Below are 13,346 nucleotides of genomic sequence, written 5' to 3'. Positions count from 1 at the left end.
ACCTTGGGGCCAGGACTTTGGGGTCCTCCTACCAGTAACAGTCAACCCTTTTGGGCACGTGCGAGGTGCCAGGCACAGTGCTTAACGCTCTGTGTGGATTATCTCGTTTAATCCTCGGAAGACCTTATGACGGGCAGACTATTATTAGGCCCGTTTCTGCAGATTAGGAGATTGAAGCTTAGAAAGGTTAAGCCACTTGAAGGTCAGCCAGCTGGAAATGGCAGATTTGAGGGACAAACTCTGTTTTCTCCTAATCCCTGCCTAATGGAATCTTGACACTTCTTTACCGCTGTACCTGTGGTGCAGGACTGCACCTGTATTTTGCTGTAAAGCGCAGAAGGGAAACGTTGCTTGCTTGCTGTGCACTTAAGTTTTGATTTTATACAGCAAGAAATAAGTAGGAGTTCTCATTGTGGTTCAGCAGGTTAAGAACCCGATGTAGTCTCCATGAGGATGCAGGTTTGATCCCTGGCCTCCCTACAGGATCCAGTGTAGCCGCAAGCTGTGATGTAGGTCATAGCTGCATCTCCAGTTCCAATTCAATCCCTGGCCTGGGAACTTCCATATGCCTTGGGTGTGGCTGTAAAAAAATGAGTAAATAAATAGTAAAAAAAAATAATGAGAATATCCTTTTTTTAAGTTTAATTTTTAAAAAATTAAAAAAATTTTTTTCCCACTGTACAGCAAGGGGATCAAGTTACTCTTACATGTATACATCCCCCCCACCTTTGTTCTGTTGCAATATGAGTATCTGGACATAGTTCTCAATGCTACTCAGCAGGATCTTCTTGTAAATCCATTCCAAGTTGTATCTGATAACCCCAAGGTTCAATCCCTCCCACTCCCTCCCTCTCCCCCCGGGTGGCCACAAGTCTATTCTCCAAGTCCATGATTTTCTTTTCTGTGGAGATGTTCATTTTTGCTGTATATTAGATTCCAGTTATGAGTGATATCATATGGTATTTGTCTTTGTCTTTCTGACTTATTTCACTCAGTATGAGAGTCTCTAGTTCCATCCATGATGCTGCAAGTGGCATTATGTCATTTTTTTATGGCTGAGTAGTATTGCATTGTGTGTATATACCACATCTTCCTAATCCAATCATCTGTTGATGGACATTTGGGTTGTTTCCATGTCCTGGCTATTGTGAATAGTGCTGCAATGAACATGCGGGTGCATGTGTCTCTTTTAAGTAGAATTTTGTCTGGATATATGCCCAAGAGTGGGATTGCAGGGTCATATGGAAGTTCTATGTATAGATTTCTAAGGTATCTCCAAACTGTTCTCCATAGTGGCTGTACCAGTTTACATTCCCACCAACAGTGCAGGAGGGTTCCCTTTTCTCCACACCCCCTCCAGCACTTGTTATTTGTGGATTTATTAATGATGGCCATTCTGACTGGTGTGAGGTGGTGTCTCATGGTAGTTTTGATTTGCATTTCTCTTATAATCAGTGATGTTGAGCATTTTTTCAGGTGTTTGCTGGCCATCTGCATATCTTCCTTGGAGAACAGTCTATTCAGGTCTTTTGCCCATTTTTCCATTGGTTGATTGGCTTTTTTGCTGTTGAGTTGTATAAGTTGCTTATATATTCTGGAGATTAAGCCCTTGTCTGTTGCATCATTTGAAACTATTTTCTCCCATTCTGTAAGTTATCTCTTTGTTTTCTTTTAGGTTTCCTTTGCTGTGCAAAAGCTTTTCAGTTTGATTAGGTCCCGTGGGTTTATTTTTGCTCTTAATTCTATTGCTTTGGGAGACTGACCTGAGAAAATATTCATGATGTTGATGTCAGAGAGTGTTTTGCCTATGTTCTCTTCTAGGAGTTTGATGGTGTCCTGTCTTATATTTAAGTCTTTCAGCCATTTGGAGTGTATTTTTGTGCATGGTGTGAGGGTGTGTTCTAGTTTCATTGCTTTGCATGCAGCTGTCCAGGTTTCCAAGCAATGCTTGCTGAATAGACTTTCTTTTTCCCATTTGATGTTCTTGCCTCCCTTGTCAAAGATTAATTGACCGTAGGTGTCAGGGTTTATTAGTGGATTCTCTCTTCTGTTCCATTGGTCTGCCTGTCTGTTTTGATACCAGTACCACACTGTTTTGATGACTGTGGCTTTGTAATATTGCCTGAAGTCTGGGAGAGTTATGCCTCCTGCTTGATTTTTGTTTCTGAGGATTGCTTTGGCGATTCTGGGTCTTTTGTTGCTCCATATAAATTTTTGGATTGTTTGTTCTAGTTTTGTGAAAAATGTCTTGGGTAACTTGATAGGGATTGCATTGAATCTGTAGATTGCTTTGGGTAGTATGGCCATTTTTACAATGTTGATTTTTCCAATCCATGAACATGGAATATCTTTCCATTTCTTTACATCTTCTTTGATTTCTTTGATTAAAGTTTTATAGTTCTCGGCATATAGGTCCTTTACCTCCTTGGTCAGGTGTATTCCGAGGTATTTGGTTTTGTGGGGTGCAATTTTAAAAGGTATTGTATTTTTGTATTCCTTTCCTAATATTTCATTGCTGGTATACAGAAATGCGACTGACTTCTGAATGTTAATCTTATATCCTGCTACTTTGCTGAATTTATTAATCAGTTCAAGTAGTTTTTGGGTGGAGTCCTTAGGGTTTTCTGTCTATAGTATCATGTCATCTGCATACAGTGACAGTTTTATTTCTTCTCTTCCTATGTGGATGCCGTTTATTTCTTTTGTTTGTCTGATTGCTGTGGCTAGGACTTCTAGTACTATGTTGAATAACAGTGGTGAGAGTGGGCATAAGGATGCCCAATCTCTTGTTCCAGATTTTAGTGGGAAGGCTTTCGGCTTTTCTCCATTGAGTATTATATTTGCTGTGGCTTTGTCATAAGTGGCTTTTATTATGTTAAGGTATGTTCCCTCTATACCCACTTTGGTAAGAGTTTTGATCATGAATGGATGTTGGACTTTGTCAAATGCTTTTTCTGCATCTACTGAGATGATCATATGATTTTTGACTTATGAAAATATCTTAAAAGTGTGAAGCTTGGTGCTGGAGAAGAGGTTGGGTACCTTTGGGTGTTATCCTAGAAGATCTGCCAGGCCAGACTCCACCCTGTGCTATAAGGGTGGTGTCTGCTTATTTCCCACCTTTGAAGAAGGCAGCACAGACTGAGGGTCCGGGTGGTCCTGGTCACTTGGTCCTGAACTGCAAGTGGGAGGACCCTTGCTTGGCAGGTCCCCTCAGCAAATTTCTGGCTGTCGGTCACGAGGGAGGTCTTGCAGCCGACATCCCCAGAGAGACAAAGTGGCTGCCCACAACACCCGGGCCTGCCTCTCTTGCACCCACAGGTGTGTCACTGCACAGAGGGGTGCACTGTGGTTAGTGCTGACCTCTGCTGGCATGTGACAGAAGCTTTGCTCAAAGAGTTTTCAAAATAACCAGCTTGTTGAAATAGTGTTTTCTTTCGTTTGAAACTGAATCTTGGAAAATAGATAAGGAGGCCATAGAAATGGAAAGGAGTTTTGTGATCTAGGGTAGAGTCCAAAACGTCCTCTCATCACGGCGCATGTGGTGAGGATGTTTGTATGGCACACCGGACTAAGCAGTTGGCACTCAAGGCCAGAGGTGGCTGCCTGGGCTCTCAAGGGCCCCAGAGTCCACCCCCTGCCCCAGGGTGAAGGGGATCAAGGTCCTTCCCATCTGTCAAGGACCCCCAAGAAGGATATTCTAATGGATGTATTTTTAAACCCAGTCCTCGCATTTCTGCAAACATAGCTTTGTGGGAAACTTTCCAGTTCTTGAGGTGTTTCATTATGAAGACAAGTTCTCATTTGAGGGGATTCCAATTTCTGCAGTTTATTTTTTTTTTTAAAGAAAAACTGTATTAAAGTGGTTCTGTATATATACCTTCTCTTAGGAGACTTAAGTTCATTAAAAAAAAAAGGAGTCCCTCTTTAAACAGAAGTGGATCTGTGGTCATCCGCAGCACCATGGAATTTGAACATTCCTTCTGTGGCTTTAGTAACTGTGACTAAAATTCTTTTTTTTTTTTTTAATTTTTTTTTTTTTTAGGGCCACAGCTGCGGCATATGGAAGCTCCCAGGCTAGAGGTCGAATTGAAGCTGCAGCCACTGGCCTACACCACAGCCGCAGCCATGCGGGGATCTGAGCCACGTCTGCGACCTACACCACAGCTCATGGCAATGCCAGGTCCCCGACCCACTGAACGAGGTCCAGGATCGAACCCGAATTCTCATAGATATGATTAGGTTTTGTTTCCACTGAGCCGCAATGGGAACTCTGTGACTAAAATTCTTGATGGACAGTTTCTAAGGAAATAGTCTCAAAATCAACATTTGGGCACTGATTTCCCCCCCACTGGTTATTCAGATTTCATCAGAATTAGCAAGTTTTCTCCCAAACGATCACCATGGTTTTTTTTTTTTTTTTCCTTTTCTAGGGCTGCACCCGTGGAATGTGGAGGTTCCCAGGCTAGGGGTCTAATCGGAGCTGTAGCCGCCGGCCTACGGCAGAGCCACAGCAACGTAGGATCCAAGCCACATGTGCGACCTATACCACAGCTCATGGCAATGCTGGATCTTTAACCCACTGAGCGAGGTCAGGAATCGAACCCGAAACCGCATGGTTCCTCGTCGGATTTGTTAACCACTGAGCCATGATGGGAACTCCAAACTATCACCATGGTTTTAAAAACACGTAGTATGCAGTGGCCTCCTGTGTGATGGTCCTAATTATGATTGTCAAATAAATACACAGACTGTAACCTCTGGTAGAAGAATGGAAGCTAAGGGGGCTGGTTTTCCAATAAAAAGACAGAAGATTCTTAAAAGCATGAGCCGAGTGATGAAAGGGCTGACCTAGAAACAGGTGACCTGTGGGTTATGTCATTGAGGTGACCATTGTCTGGGAGGGGAGCCCAGGGACACTGGTTTGTCTATTTTGAGTCTCATGGCTCTTTGTTCCTCTCTCATCGTTTTGGGTTTCCAGCTGAGACGATCCAGCAGCGATTAGAAGACCTGGAGAAAGAGGGGAACAGCCTGCACTTCATGCTCCCTTCGCGGCTGCCGGCCCTGAGTGGCCTCCTGGGCCACCTGGGGGCACAGGCCCAGGCGGCCCTGCACCGGGCAGCTCAGCAGTGAGTATGTCTCTTGCCAGCTCTCCCCCTCCCTCCTGGCTCCTGAGTGGCCAAAAGCTGGCTGGGGCTGAGCTTGGGAGACCCTGCTGCATTTTCCTAGGGGACACCCTTCCGCTGGCTGGGCAGGTGGGGGTTCCTTCCAAAAGGGGGACTGGTGTGGGTCATGGGCCCTGCAAACCACCCCCCCTGCTAAGTGGTAGGATGGCCCCTGGACAAGCACAGGCACAGCTGGGTGTCCAGCTCTCCCAGGAAGCCCATCTCTTGAGAAGTCCGGGGTGAATTTCCTCTTGTTCAGGGAAGCTGGGCTTTTGGTCATGACAGAAGGTCCACAGATGGTCCCCTCTGACTGAGGGTTCAAAACACACCCCACTCCCACCTCCACCTCCAGAGCCACTTCTGCCATTCCTGCCAGCTGAGGGGCTCCTGGGATTGAGAATGGATGGAGAGAAGTTGGTATGTCTCATCTGGTGGCTTTCCATCCTGGCCGCCCATTTGAATCACCCGGAGAGTCTGTAGATGTCCAGCTTCCACCCCAGACCAGCTAAGTCCGGGGCTGTCTGGGGCTGGGTCCCAGGAGCTGGCCTGTTTGAAAAGTCTGTGGACATCTGCTCTTACCTGTCCGCCGCTTACCTCTGTCCTTGGGTAAAGGCTTGAATGGGAACAGGTTGTGATGAATGTGATGAGCCTATCACGGTGCAGGTCTGCCTCTACTTAGGTATAAACAGCATTTACACTTTATTTCCAACCTGCAGTTGGCTCTGACCATCACAAGCCTGTCCGTCCTGTCCCTCATTTTACACTCAGTTTATCTCGGCCGCTCCTTGTAGCCTGTCTTAACAGTGGGGCTGGTTATTTTCTCATGTGCTTGTTCCAGCTTTGTGGGAAGCACGTAGCAATGTCCAGTATCCAGAAGATGCTTTCTATTTTCATCGGACCTTGAGGTATCACCTCATTTCCTGTCCCCTTTTCACATGAACCTTTCTCAACTTAGCTTTTGATTTAATTCTTTCTCTCTTGATCTTTGGGTTATTTCTTGTCCTCCACCCCAGTCTTGGGCCATTTTTAACATTGGCCAATGTATTGTGTTTCTATTCATTTAACAAATATTTGCATAAGTGTTTCTAAGCGCTTTGAGGAGTTACTTAACATTTCCGTTTTCGTTGGGATAAAATACACATGGCATAACATTTACTGTTTCAACCATTTGTAAGTGTATGTGCAGGTCAGTGGCATTCAGTACATACATTCACACTGTGGTGTAACCATCACCACCATCTGTTTCTAGAACTTTTGCATCTTCCTAAACTGAAACTCTGTCCCCATTAAACACTGCCTCCCTACCCTCCTACACTCTTGGAATGTAAATTGGTGCAACCACTATGGAGACCAGTATGGAGGTTCCTTAAAAAACTAAAAATAGAGCTGCTGGAGTTCCCCTTGTGGTGTATTGGAAACGAATCTAACTAGTGTCCATGAGGATGCGGGTTCAATCCCTGGCCTCGCTTGGTAGGTTAAGGATCCAGTGTTGCCATGAGCTGTGGTGTAGGGCGCAGATGGGGCTTGGCTCCTGTGTTGCTGTGGTGTAGGCCAGCGGCTGTAGCTCTGATTCGACCCCTAGCCTGGGAACTTCCATGTGTCATAGGTGTGGCCCTAAACAAAAAAACAAACAAACAAATGAGTTGCCATACGATCCAGCAATCCCACTCTTGGGCATGTATCTGGAGAAAACTCTAATTTGAAAAGATACATGTGCCCCCATGTTCACAGCAGCTCTGTTTACAATAGCCAATACATGGAAACAACCTAAATGTCTATTGACGGAGGAATGAATATAGAAGACATGGTACATATATACAATGGAATACTACTGGAGCCATAAAAAAGAATGAAACATTGCCATTTGCAGTAACATGGATGGACCTAGAGATTATCCTACTAAGTGAAGTCAGAAAGAGAAAGACAAATATTATATGATATTGCTTATATGTGGACTCTAAAAAAGTGATTCAAATGAACTTTGTATACAGAGCAGAAATTGTTCCAAAGACGTAGAAAACAAACTTGTGGTTATCAAGGAAAGGGGTGGGGAGGGATAAATTGGGAGTTTGGGATTAACATATACACATTGCTCTCTAGAAAATAGATAACGTATAAGGAACTATTATATAGCACAGGGAACTCTACTCAATATTGTGTAATATCCTAGAAGGGAAAAGAATCTGAAAGAAATACACACACACACACACACACACACACACACACAACTGAATCACTTTACTGTATACCTGAAACTAACACAACATTGTAAATAATTACACTTTAATTAAAAAGTCCCCCAAAAGTATATTATTAACCCTTACGAAACTAGTGTAAACTCTTGGCTTATCTTGGTCGCTATTAGTCTCTCTGCTTTCCTCACAGGAGTTCCCTGCATGCTGTGTTTCTAGTTCCCATTCACTTTTTGAGGCCACTGGGATCTGCTTTCTATTTCTATTGCTACCAAAGTCGACAGTGATTTTGTTAAATTTAAAAGGCGTCTTCAAAATTCCTATCCTCCTGTATGTCACTGTGCTGTCTAGAACTTTTTTTTTTTTTGGCTGTACCCATAACATATGAAAGTTCCAGAATCAGGGATTGAATCCGAGCTGCAGCTGTGGCAACACTGGATCCTTTAACCCACTGCGCAGGGGCAGGGATTGAACCTACACCTCTGAGCCACTGCAGTCGGATTCGTTTTTTTTTTTTTTTTGTCTTTTGTCTTTTTAGGGCCACACTCATGGCATATGGAGGTTCCCAGGCTAGAGGTCTACTAGGAGCTACAGCTGCCAGCCTACACCACAGCCACAGCAACGCCAGATCTGAGCCAGGTCTGTGACCTACACCACAGCTCACAGCAAGGCCAGATCCTTAACCCACTGAGTGAGGCCAGGGATCGAACCTGCAACCTCATGGTTCCTAGTCTGATTCCTTTCTGCTGCGCCATGATGGGAACTCCTTTTTTTTTTCTTCCCACTGCAGTTGGGTTCTTAACTCACTGAGCCATGGCGGGAACTCCGTAGAACCTTTGATCAATCAGATTCATCCCTAACGCCCTCTCTCCTCTTAGCCTTTCGGGTGAGTCACTCTTTTCTGCTTGTGCTTCCTTCCCGGCAGTTCCTCTCCATTTCGTAAGAGCTCCTGTCTCCCTCCCTGACTCCTGGTACTGATGCTCTTGTCTTCGGTCCAAGCTCATCTTCTCTTCTCACCTTACATCCTCTCTCTGGGTGATCGCAGATACTTCCACGCTTCAGACCCCACTACGTACTACTACTCAGCTTTCTATTGACCTTTACTAAACTACTCTCATTTTATCCTAAAAATTTACTATTGTTTTATCCTTGCCTTTACTAAGTTTACTCTCTTTTACAATTATCCAGTTATTAAATTTACTCTCTTTCTCCCCAACCAGCCCTTTCTTCTGTATCTCCAATCTCAGTAACTTACACTACCATCTAACCAGACAGCCAAGTAAGAGCTTCTCCTTGGGTTCCTCCCCTCAGGTCTTACAGTCCGGTTTCATTGGCCACTGAAAGTCCTGTTGCTTTCACCATCTTTTACTGAATTCCCATGCATGTTGCTCCCCCTAACATTAGTGCTTCGGTTCCGCTTTGGGGTTCTTGCAGTGGTCTCCTTGCTGGTATTCCCAATCCTGGTCTTATTCCCTCTCATTCAGGTGTCACGCGCAGTGGTCCTCATTGCTGTTGGGGTAAGATCTGTGCTATTTAGCATGCCCTTCAGAGCTTTTCCAATCCAGCTCTTGCCCAGCTTTCCAGCAGCCAGAATCTCACTCGCTGTCACCAGCCCTTGCAGTCCACACAGACTCAAGTATTAGAAGTTACCTAAATGCTCTGAATGTTTCTAAATTCAGTGATCTTGCCCAGGCCCAGCGACTGTCACCTAAGGGTTGCTCGTTCTTCATGACTCAGCTTAGCCACCGTCCTTGTGAAGCCTTGCCCATCAGCTCCACCATCTCTTCCTTGAATTACTGGAGCGCCTCGAATGACCTCACCCCGTCTTGGCTCTTAAATTAATCTGTTTCCATGAATTTATCTACTATGACAGACTGTGACCACCTTGAGGACAAGACTGTCTTGTATTTACCTTTTTATTCCTAGAGACTAGAACTGTGGCTGACCTATGATAGTATCTGATAAATAGTCATTGGATGAATGTGATACATATGTGTTCATACATATACACATAGACACATGTATACACACACACACACGAATACACATACACACAGGTATACATGTATACACACATATACACATGTACACACACATGTGTGTGTACACACACATGCATATATACACATATGTATACACATACAAATATACACACATATACTTACACACGTATACATATACATGTACATACATACACACGTGTACATATGTATACACAATATACATACACATAGTGCATATATACATATACATACACATATGCACACATATACACACATATAATATGTATACATATATACACACATAAACACATATAGGCTCACCAAGTTGTATGTGACTAGAAGAAGGAAAGACCCTTCCCTGAAATGTGTTTCAGTTGCCCTGGAGAAAACACCCCTTTAGCCTTTTCCTTGATACACCCAGCAAATAGGGGTTTCACAGTATCTTCAAAGAAGCCTGGACTGACCGTCAGAGAACCTGAGTTAGGTCATCTCTTCCACTGACCAGATCCTTGTGGCCTGATGTAGTTTCCTAACTTCTCTACATCCCCGCATCAAAAGGGAGGGGGTCGAACTAGACCTCTGTTTCCAAACATCAGTTATTTAAGCATGATTTTGGCTTTTTTAAAAAATCTTTTTAGGGCCGCACCCACGGCATAATGGAGTTTCCCAGGCTAGGGGTCTAATCGGAGCTGTAGCTGCCCGGCCTACGCCACAGCTACAGCAACATCAGATCCGAGCTGCGTCTTCAACCTCACCACAGCTCATGGCAACGCTGGACCCTTAACCCACTGAGTCAGGCCAGGGATCGAACATATGTCCTCATGGATACTAGTCAGATTCGTTTCCACTAAGCCATGACGGATACTCCTGATTTTGACTTTTCTTTGGCCAAATCTACCTCTCCTATTATTAACACAATTAGAAAATAAATGTCAAAATCAGCTTCTTTCTTACACTTTTCTATTGTGTTTAACACAATACATAGTTATTAATAATTTGAAAAATTGTCTTTCACCGTGCCAGCTGCCCGTCCAGCCTATGATGTTTGTCATCAGTAGGATCATCTGGATGGACTTGCTGGTTTCCCCTGAACCAGGGGCTTTGGCTACAGTTCTCACCGTGGCCACCGGGGGAACATGGTGTCAGGCGGGAGCTCACGCAGCCAGAGCCTGGACAGGAAGATTCTGAGTCCAGGGGAAGTTGGATGCTTTGCAATGATGTTACTTTCCCTGTGGGAATAAAATAATAGTTGTATCAACATGGCAAATTTTCTTTTCTTTCTTCCTTCCTTCCTTGCTTGCTTGCTTTTTAGGGCCTCACCAGCAGCATATGGAAGTTTCCAGGCTAGGGGTCGAATTGGAGCTGCAGCTGCTGGCCTACACCACAGCCATAGCAACGCCAGATCTAAGCTGCATCTTTGACCTGCATCGAAGATCATGGCAAACTCAGGATCCTTAACCCACTGAGCGAGGCCAGGGATTGAATCTGCATCCTTGTGGATACTAGTCGGGTTCATTTCTGATGTACCACGACGGAAACTTCCAACATGGCAAATTTTCAATCCTAATTAATAACACAGATAGGTGTCTCTCCACCTTGTTGGGGTTGAGGATTTCCTAGAGAATCTAATGAAAGCTGGAGACTTCATGTAGCCCTTCTGAGCTTATTCATTCCCTCATTAGCGGGTGTTTGGATCTTAGCTTAAGAAGATTGGATTTCGAATAAGATCTGAGGAAATGTAAACACTCAAGTACAATCAGGTACTTCATTTATTTATTTATTTATTTTTTTGTCTTTTTGCTATTTTTTTGGGCCGCTCCCGTGGCACATGGAGGTTCCCAGGGTAGGGGTCGAATCGGAGCTGTAGCCACTGGCCTACGCCAGAGCCACAGCAACGTGGGATCCGAGCCGCGTCTACAACCTACACCACAGCTCACGGCAACGCCGGATTGTTAACCCACTGAGCAAGGGCAGGGACCGAACCCGCAACCTCATGGTTCCTAGTCGGATTTGTTAACCACTGCGCCACGACGGGAACTCCAGGTACTTCATTTTTAATTGTCACTGTCGCTGTGTTCTTAATAATCCCCATTTAAGTCACCTTTTAAAACAAACACTGTTTAGTTCTCTGAGCGTGTCACCCTGAATCACATTGAATTGGTCCAGATCCTTCCAGCATCTCAGGGAGTGTTAGCTGTCACCACAGGGGTTACGTGGGTTCCTCTAACAGCAGCTATCGGTACCCAAATGACTTGGTTTTGGCTCTGCACTGCCCCGTAAAATAACCCTTTCACTGAGGTGTCTCTACTCAGCAGGGCACAAAAGCATGGTGGTTTGACTCTTCTCCAGTTAGCTGTGCTCTCTTGAACACATCTTTCCCGTCTCTTTGTGACCTCTTGGGCAGGTAATACAAACGTCTGGGGCATTTCCCGTTACTGAGGCTCAGCCAGCCAGTCCTGTTGTAAACGACAGTGACATATGCAGTTAAATCTCACCCTGTCCAGTGTTTGCAGTCTTCTCCTTTTTGGCCAACGGGTTCTGATACACCTGTGAATTCATGCTGACATGTTTACTGCTTCGTGGGACTCACGTGTGGGGTTCTCAGCGGCCACCGCAGGGCCTCCCTCATCCTGATGTGAACGTCATCTCCGCCCTGCCCTGGGGCAACCACAACATTCCACGTGTCATGTAGCCTCCTGTGGGTCCCCTGCCCCCTTTGTTGGGAGGATCACTTTTGTTGTGTCCACTTGATTCACAGGAAGCCTGCATGTCTCTGCCCCACTGCACTCTGGGCATCCGCGTTGGCTGGGTCCAGACCCAGTCTGCCCCCCACCCTCTCCACCCCTGCTCAGTGGGCATCGGTACATCAGAGAGTTGGCGTGTGGGTGGATGTTGCAGGTGACACTTGATGCCCTGTGTCCCTGCCCCTTCCCTCTGATTTCTGCTCCAGCTGTGGATGTTTTCATGCCCTCTAACCACTTTGTGACTGGGCGCTCGGCAGGCTTATCTGCCACGGGGTTTCCTCTGGAGCTTGTGAGGAAGGGGAGTGAGCAATGACCTTGACGGCAGCCCTCAACCCCACTGGGAGCTGTTGGATTGATGCCCCAGCCTTCTGACTTCCAGGGTGACAGCTCCCAGGAGGCATCCACACATTTTTTTCCAGAAGGTTCCTAGTCGGTTCCCGGCCCAGTTGCCCAGGTGGTGATCTGCTCAGTGATAGGCTGTGTGTTGACTTTTCTTCCTTCTCACGCCCTCACTCTACTCAACTCTAGTTTTCTTGGGAACAGCTTCCAAAAACCAGTCCAAACTTGGCTCCTCATCCCAGACTTTGCTCCAAAGAGAACCAGGGGCCAGCGGAGGTTCATGTTGGAGAACCAGGCGTCAGGCATGCTGGCAGGGCACCCCCCAGGCCATGGAAGGGTCTGGTGGGTTTGTTTTTCCTTCATTTGGTTTGAGAGGGAGAGCTTATTTCCTCTTTGCCCCCACGTGGGGCTGGGGGATGGGAAAGCAGAGGGTCCCTCATCAACACACCATGTCCTACATGGCCAGCAGGTGTGTGTGATTGGGAGGGTGGTCGTTGGTAGGGGAGCTGCTTGTGTGGCCGTGGGTAGGCACCTCCCCCAATGATGGCGGTTTAGGGTAGAGGGCATTTAGGCCCATGTCCTTCAGTATTCACTTCTAATTCTGGAGCAACCAGATAATTCCACCTCACAGCAATGATCGGACGAGAAGAGAGAGCCATCTCTTCTTGCTGTATCTTTCATCCAGTCAAAAGAGAGTTATTTTTTCCTTTCTCCTAAGACAGAGGTTTGGTCTACTGTGCACACGTGACTGACAGTTTTCTCATTAATATGTTGCATTTCTCTGACTAAACATCCTATGTGTTTTCCCACTGGACCGTCACCAGCATGTACATGAAAATGGGTCATAGTTACAACTTAAATTGTGCGAATGCACCACGGGTGTGTGCAGTATCCTTTATCAAA

The 13,346-nt window shown here is 45.6% G+C and overlaps 1 protein-coding gene across 6 annotated transcripts in view; it reads left to right on the top strand.

Moving 5' to 3' along the window:
* DISC1 (DISC1 scaffold protein) overlaps nucleotides 1-13,346 on the top strand; it is a 357,609-nt gene that overhangs the window by 99,268 nt on the left and 244,995 nt on the right. For all 6 annotated transcript variants that reach the window (XR_007132278.1, XM_047761226.1, XM_047761227.1 and 3 more), the window contains exon 4: nucleotides 4,982-5,129. Coding sequence is in view for 5 of the 6 variants with exons in the window: in XM_047761226.1 (XP_047617182.1) it covers nucleotides 4,982-5,129 (148 nt within the window). In the remaining variant the exon portion in view is untranslated. The remainder of the gene's footprint in view (nucleotides 1-4,981; nucleotides 5,130-13,346) is intronic.

This window comes from Phacochoerus africanus, chromosome 15 (assembly GCF_016906955.1).
Source record: "Phacochoerus africanus isolate WHEZ1 chromosome 15, ROS_Pafr_v1, whole genome shotgun sequence".
NCBI classification, from domain to species: Eukaryota; Metazoa; Chordata; class Mammalia; order Artiodactyla; family Suidae; genus Phacochoerus; species Phacochoerus africanus.
Note: the sequence above shows the minus strand (reverse complement) of the source record. Positions and strands in the feature narration are given on the sequence as shown.